General features: G+C 30.5%; 1 protein-coding gene across 1 annotated transcript; it reads left to right on the top strand.

Annotated features, from left to right (window-relative positions):
* The first annotated feature begins 328 nt into the window (after positions 1-328).
* Positions 329-2,401, top strand: LOC149239128 (GDSL esterase/lipase At1g74460-like). Its single transcript, XM_089367076.1, has 5 exons — positions 329-624; positions 737-867; positions 966-1,205; positions 1,615-1,864; positions 1,965-2,401. Exons 1-5 carry the CDS (start codon positions 348-350, stop codon positions 2,201-2,203), a joined length of 1,137 nt encoding a protein of 378 aa, XP_089223202.1. The 5' UTR covers positions 329-347; the 3' UTR covers positions 2,204-2,401.
* The last annotated feature ends 5,931 nt before the right edge of the window (positions 2,402-8,332 follow it).

Below are 8,332 nucleotides of genomic sequence, written 5' to 3'. Positions count from 1 at the left end.
CATTCACCATATTCTCTATAAAATATTAGGGAAAACGTGAAAGTACTATCAAAGTGGAAGCTTGGCCTCATTACATTAGTGCTGATTGCTTGTGAAAGACTTTGGATTTCGGAGTTGTTAGTTGCAGGATTCGTTCTTCAACGATCCGGTGTATCCACCAATTCTACCTTAACGATTATTCATTCTAAAACTTCCTCCTCCACTTTTCGTCTATTGCTTGTCATATTCATACTTGACTCTATGTATCGGACAGCAATACTAAAATCACCACCTTTTATTATAAATACCAGAGGATCGCGACGTGTAATTCGAACACAACAACAATTGCAACAGAGCATTTTGAGTATATGAGGGGAGCAATGGAGAGGCTTGTGATTGAGGCAGTGAGTACATGTTTCATGGCAATCACGATGGTGGTGGCGTTAAACGCTGTCACAGGTGAAGCAGAAAGAGAGATAAAGCCTGTATCCTTTATATTCGGGGACTCTTTGTCAGATGTTGGAAACAACAATCACCTGCCACGGAGTCTAGCCAAGTCTAATTATCCATGGTATGGCATTGATTATGGTAACGGAATGCCTACCGGTAGATACACCAATGGCCGAACCATTTGTGATATAGTTGGTATTTCTTACATCCTCCTTACACAATTCAACTTGTTTCACCTTCTGAATATTTATTTGTATATTGGGCATTTTCGAGGTATTGATTTGATTGGGTGTTGCTAATATTGCAGCTGAGAAAACAGGTTTGCCAATCCCGGCGCCGATCCTGGATCCATCCACTGATGACAACACCGTGTTGCTACAAGGTGTCAACTATGCTTCGGGTGGCGGAGGCATTCTTAACGAAACAGGATATCTTTTTGTAATAACTACTCAACAATGTTCGCTCCTCTGGTTTTCTTTTCTTTTTTTTTGTTGGGTAATTTCATTTTCTCACCTATTGACTGTATGCTCACGTAGATTCAACGACTCTGTTTGTGGAGCCAAATAGAGTTGTTTCAAAGGACCAAGATGTCCATTTCCAAGAAAATCGGGCATGCCAAAGCGGAGAAATTCTTTAGTGAATCCATCTATTTAATGTCCATCGGAAGCAACGACTACATCAACAATTATTTGCTCCCTGTGGAGGCTGATTCCTGGCAATACGCTCCCGATGATTTCATAGACTATCTTATCTCCACATTGCGCCAACAACTCACGGTGAGTTTTCCCGAAGCTTAAATTTGAAACTATTTTTTGGATATATGTTGTGCCCAAGTTTACTGATGTTCTTGATGTTCTAGCTTTCGAGTGGTGGTCTCATCACTCATCATGCACTCAAGTAAAGGGGCTCATGCTTTACTTGAGTCTGTGATCAAGGGGCTCATGTTTTACTTGAGTCTCTGATAAAGGGTGGTGAGACCATTAGAAAATCAATAAACTGGCACACACTATATATCCATTTTTTTTTATATCAGCATGTTTTACTTGAGTAAGTGATAAAGGGTGGCGACACCATTAGAAAATCAACAAACTGGCACACAATATATATCCAAAAACTTTTATATCAGCATGACCATTGGCCGTCGAAATATACACTCACAAATCTTTTATATGTCAATGGGCGCAGACACTACATCAACTAGGCGTACGCAGATTGCTCTTCACAGGATTGGGACCTCTGGGTTGCATTCCATTGCAGCGGGTACTGACAACAGATGGTAGTTGCCAACAGAATCTTAACGAGTATGCCGTCAAGTTTAATGCTGCCACCGGAAGCCTCATCGCAGATCTAAATTCAAAATTGCGAGGAGCTCGCTTTCTCTTTGCCGATGGTTACACTTTCTTCACCCACCTTATAGAAAATCCCCAAGCTTATGGTAAGGATTCAATACATTTATTATTTTATCATCAAATTACAGTATGTTTCATTTTGAATTGGTGATTTGGGTTTTTATTAACGAGAATTTACGTCTGCAGGGTTCGAAAATGGTGATACTCCTTGCTGCAGTTTTGGAAGATACCGGCCCACATTAAGTTGCGTGCCTGCTGCAAAGCTGTGTCGAGACAGAGCCAAATATTTGTTTTGGGATGAATACCATCCAAGTGATGCTGCCAATTTAGTCATCGCGCAGAGTCTTATTTCTGCCCTTAAACTTAATCCTGGGAATCCTACTAATTCACCTGCACCATCTCTTTCTCTGCGTCTTCATTGTTGATAATACATGAATTTGTGTCCCTCTGTTTCATATAGATGCATGAGATACCCATGCCAGACGAAAGGGTAAATGTAATTCTGCAGCAATAGGGAATTACATTCAAGCTTTCTGCTTTTTCGATCAATGTGTCCTTGGCTCCTTCGGGCGTGGCATACATGTTTTGGTAATGGTGGCGCCCTATAACTAAGAGAAGCTAGAGAAGCCACATGTCTAAAACTTTTTTAATTAAAAGAATGATGCTATAAACTTTTGTGGGAAACTTTTAAATAAAATCATTTTTTAAGAGTATTAATGAAGTAATATGATTCAAAAATAGTGGAAAGTTGGGTATGATTCTGTGAAAATCTGGTAAGAATGGGGAGAAATTTGGATTTTAGTTCTCAAGTTAAGTTTCTGTATTTCCCTGTTCTAAGGGTTTCATCAAAATAAATATTCAACTCTCAAATGGTCAGTTTTTTTAAAAACATTAACCAAAATCAAATAAAAAAATTAATTTTCCCAAAAATCTGTAACCTCAATAAACAACACCCACTAATATTTTATAATTATTATGTATTACCGGACAGAGTGAAGTGGGTTTAAAGCAAAACCTTAGAATTATAATATAATATCGTTGGTCAAATACACCTGTGAGATTATCTCTCATTTCCTTCTCAATCCATAAAAATATAAAACCATTTATTAAAATAAATAATATTTCAAACAAATATATTTAATCTATCAAATAATTAGGTGACAACATCTTAAAAATCATTATAGTTTTACTAATTTAACAAATGAACAATTTAAACATAAATATTAACCACATACGTCATGATATTTCCATTCAAACGAATCGTAAATATATAAATCTAACACTTTTTGACCTAAAAATGGATTATATTTATAATATTCGAATTGCCTTTAACAATTCATTATATTTATAATGTTCGGAAACTTTTTAGAAATATATTCTAATTAAAACCAATTAGTGTTTTCTATGTGTAATTATTTCCGTATTCAATCTGAGTTACATATTTTGCTTTCTAGAATAAAAATAAAATATTATTTAAGTTTGAATTCATAAAATATTATTTAATTTTAAATTAACACATTTTTAAAAAATAAAAATTTAATATTCTCTAATAAAAATAATCTCAGTTATAAAGAAAAACAAAAATAATATATATATTTAATTATTTTAATTAAAAACATTAAAATATATCAATAATCTCACTCTATATTAGCTGTTGCATTGAAAGGTGTATTATACAATTGTTCAACCTAGGGTTAAAGAAAAACAAAAATATTATTTAAATAAATAAAAAAACAATGTTGGTTATAATAAAAACAAAAATGAATTTACATGTATGGTTAGTTTTAATTAAAAGTATTATAAAACATCAATTGTCTTAGTCTTAGTTTTAATTAAAGGTATTATAAAACATCAATTTCTGGCTTAGTTTAATGTTGATATTACATCCTAGTCCACCATAAAATTAGCGCTCTTAATCAACCATATATAACTAAGTAACATAATTTCATTGTTGATATTACAACCCAATATAAAGGAGAGTATAAATATTTCACTTTTAACTCTCAACCACAAATAATTAAGAAACATACTTTTGTATCAATTTTAGACAGAGATAAACTAATTAAACATAAAAATAAAAAATCTTATATATTCCCTTTTGAGTGGAGGAAGTTGTATAATTTTTAGACTTTATTACTGTGAGACTTAAATAAATTATTTCAATATCTATGTCAACTATTTTATTTGAATATATATATATATATATATATATATATATATATATAAACTATTTGAGTATCTATGTCAACTAATTTATTTGAATATCAACTCTCTCTATATATATAAAGAAATTGTGCGTGAGAATTATAATAAAATGTTTTAATGTTCAAAGAAAATGAATTATTGAAAGTAAAAAAAAAAATCAATTGTTTTCAAATAAGAAGAATATGTGTAATTCATTTAATTCTTAATATAAAAGTAAATTATGACATTTAAAAAATATTAATAATAATAAATGTAATATAAATAAATTTATCAATATGTAAGAATAAGTGATATTTAAGTGTATTTAAAATTATATTAATAAAAAAATATTTCGATGTGTACAATGTAATTTATAAATAAAATATTTCAATGTTCATATTAAGTAAACTATTTCAATGTCCACTATGTATATATTTTATATGGTTTAGAAAAAACTATGTATATATCATATAAAGCAATTGGAAAAAAAAAAGGGTATATTTTCTCTGAAATATAACAAAAATTGATGGAACTACAAATTTAAGTTGTCTTATATACCCAATTCAAATGTCAACTGAAAATTTCAACCCCTTAAATTTATATATACATTAAAAAATACACATCTTAACCAAAATACTTAAAAAAATCAAATATTTCAAAATGCAATTTTTTTTTTCAATTTTTTTTTTCACATTTTTATCTTTCAAAATTATATATAGATATATATATATATATATAACTTTAATACTATGGACACGTTTATCCGAAGGAAAAATAATAGTTTAAGTTTTTCTTTGATTGTTTAATTTTGTTTCAGCGATAAATAATTAAAATAACTTTGATTTAGTTCTTAAGAATTTTATACTTTATAGTTTAAGGTTTATGAGTCCAAATGGATACCGTGTCATATTTGATGTAATAAATTAAAAATTTTACGATAAAACTTGAAACACAAATTATTTAAGAATATGAAAGGCGTTGTGCGAGAGCTGGGCAATAGGATTCGAAACGTATTATCCAATAATCTGTTTTGAAAAATTTATTTAATTATTATATAAAATAATTTATTTTATTATTTATTATACATTATTGTATAAAAAAATAATATTTAAATTAAAATATAGAAAATAACAATAATATTTAATTTAAATATATAAAAATAATATTAATATAATGGTTATTTGCCTATGTTAGGTTTGATTTGTTTATTCAATTTAAACTTAATATGGATCACAGAAGCCTGAATACAACAAGTAATAGTTAATTAAATTTATAAAACTATTTTCAAATCCAGATTATCGAAGAGATCATTTGTCAAAATTGGAAAAATGCTAATGGAATAAACACAATTATGAATATTTTCACTATTTAAAAAATAAAATAGAAAAATTTAAGTATATCCATTTCTCTATTTCCTTTTTCATAGGTTTAGATCATATTAATATAAAATTGAAGGGTTGAATACTTATTTTAAGTTTGAAAATAATTCTAAATCATTGCATCGGTAGCATTATTTATATATATATATATATATATAAATATAATTTTGGTTACTTTTATTATAGTTTCTATATATAATTTTGGTTATTTTTATTGATGTGAAATTTGAGATTTTAATATTTTTGGAAGATTTTTCATAAAGTTTTATTATTTATTATTAGTTTTTTATAACTTATGATTATAAGGTTATGATTAAGTGTCTAATGTACAAAAATGGGATAAATAATATAGAAAATAAGAGCTTTTATAATATTTTTTCTAGCTTTAGTTTTTTCTTTTATAAACTTCTGGAAATGATTTCTATTAGTATATGAAAGTATTATATTGAGTATAGTAAGTATTTGACAGTTCAAAAAAACAACCGTGGGAGACCATAGCTCTAACCAAGTGTTTCCAAAGACCTATAAATACTACTAGTTAAAACTTGGAAACAAAGCGCAAATTAATAGACCAAACACAAAAAGAAAACCTATGTGAACCAGATTTGTCCATGGCTTCCACCAATAGAGTTTATAAAATATTGAAAAGGATGAAAAGGGGAACCATGATCGCTCTTAACAAAACAAGATTCATCAATCAAAAATCAAACATGAAAATGTTAAGCATTGTGTTGCCCGAGGAGAGAACAATCGTCGCCGCAAGTTCCATATCCGCTTCCACCTGAAAAAAGAGAGAATTGAAAAGGTGGTGGCCCCACATCGATCTGAGATGATGAATGGATAAAGGGGAGAGGAAGTCTCCTGGGAAGAAGTAACAACACAAGGAGACACAGGGACCAAGCAAGCACGAATGACTGCAAGAGATTCATTGAGCTCCACCGACTCAATGTCAAAATCAAAAACCATATATTTATCTACCCTTGCTAGTCTAGATACAATGTCATCCAAGGTAAAGTGAATATTGTGAAGAATACTCCTGATATCATCTTGTCCTGCAAATAATTTTAGTTATCTACCTGCTTATCTCTGAGGACCATGCATAGTAGGGTTTCCATTTGTTGATGGACTATAACGGAGTGGAGAAAATAGAGCTTGCACTTTCGAAATCTCCCCAAGCCATGTATTCATTTGAGGCAGTAATGAAAGAGCATTAGAGCTTCCAAGCCATTAGGTCTTCAATGTGAAAAAAACTTGAAAAGGGGTCTTTATTTTTTAGAAGAATTTATATTCTTCTATGTAAATAAATTGTATTTTCTGAGTTGAGATATTTTATGATTTTTAGAAATAGATGAGTCATGGAAAAGCAATGGATAAGTGAGATTTTGTCCATAAGGCAAAAATGAATCTACCTTGAAAAGCATGAGAGATTCTAGGGATAAATTGAGTGATTTAAGAATTTAGAAAAATATGCTTATGGAGTGATTTATGGATTATTTATGGAGTGATTTGAGGATTTAGGAAAATCTACTTTATGGAGTGATTTATGGGTGATTTATGGAATGCTTTTAGGATTTAGAAAATATATTGTATTTCTTAATTATATTTATTGTAAGCCTATGGACAATGAGAACTAATGGTCAAATGAATGTGAAATTAGGCCAAGAGAGAAATGTATGATTGTGAGGTTACGAATGTACAATTTTTCTTTGTTAATGGAAATGTAGATTTGCCAAAGACTTTGTGTATGACTCCTTGTATTATATTTTGTTATGTTAAATGCTTTGAGTTGCTTGAAAACATTAATTTGAGTTTGCATGAACTCATTGAAGTGGAGCAATTTGTGTGAATTTTTGGAGAGGTGAGAGTTCATATCTTATTTAAAAGTGTTTGGGGATGTCATTAAATGAGTGTTCAATATCAGGAATAAAACATTGGTTATGAGCATGTTTTACATATGGGTAATGTTGCATACTTAGCTTGGTCATATATTAAGTTAAGATTGCAGGTGCGTGGAAGTGAACATTGCAAGAAGAGATGAATTTTCCTACATCAAGTGGTATCAGAGCTGGTTAGGTCTTCAGAGAAGAGAGTTAGAGATGATTATGCTCTTTGATATTGGAGAATTGTAGCAGTGCAATAGGTAAAATAGTCTTTATAATTCTGAATTGATTGTGTAGAGGAATTGATGTTTGCAAGTAGTAGTTGAAGGAGAATGATAATGGAGCATATTTTGGAAGTGTGATAAAGAGAACAAGTGAAGAAAGAATTGTGGCAAAAGAACCTTGCTTTATAGGAAGCAAGGAACAATTATAATCTCTCAAAATAAGTAAACTGAGTAAGTGTAACAACCAAAGGAGTAGAGCGGTGCTCGAGAAGGTTCTAAGGAGAGAACTAGAGAAAATATGAAAAGGTCAAGCTAGTGAAGAAAGCTTGATGAAGTATTGAGTAGAAAGAAGAGGATACTTGCTACATAAGAGAGGTTTGGTTGCAGTTCACTGCTAATCATGGAGAAGCTCACAAGGGTAGAGAGAAGGGTGACCACAGAGGGTCATTATAGAGGTTAAGGTGAAAGCCATAGGAGAATGAAAGAAGATGTCAAGGAAAATAACATAAAGAGGAAGATAAAGGATGTTGAATTTGAGAAAGAAATGACTTAGATTAAGGAACAATTGGATGTGCTTATGTTGATACCACAAAAAGAAGCTAAAGAAAAAAAATGCAGATAGATTTCTAGGAAGAATTTTAAATGGTCAATTAAGGAATTGTTTGCAAGAAGGTTGCGGAAGAAGATGAGGCACATGATAAGAACCTGGTTAAAAGAAGGGAAACTCAAAGCAGTTGAGTACGAGGAAGAAAAAGTGCACTATTGTGAATTGGAACAAGGATTTGTCCTTGGTGAAGAGGATGATGTTGCAATGGATGAGATCTAAGAATCTCATATTTATGAAACTAATGAATTTGATGTGAATAAAGGCATAGAAATTGAAGATG

This window comes from Pinus tabuliformis, chromosome 8, assembly GCF_031772625.1.
Source record: "Pinus tabuliformis cultivar Carrire ecotype Pingquan chromosome 8, CPIR1, whole genome shotgun sequence".
NCBI classification, from domain to species: domain Eukaryota; kingdom Viridiplantae; phylum Streptophyta; class Pinopsida; order Pinales; family Pinaceae; genus Pinus; species Pinus tabuliformis.
This window is presented reverse-complemented; position numbering and strand designations above follow the sequence as displayed.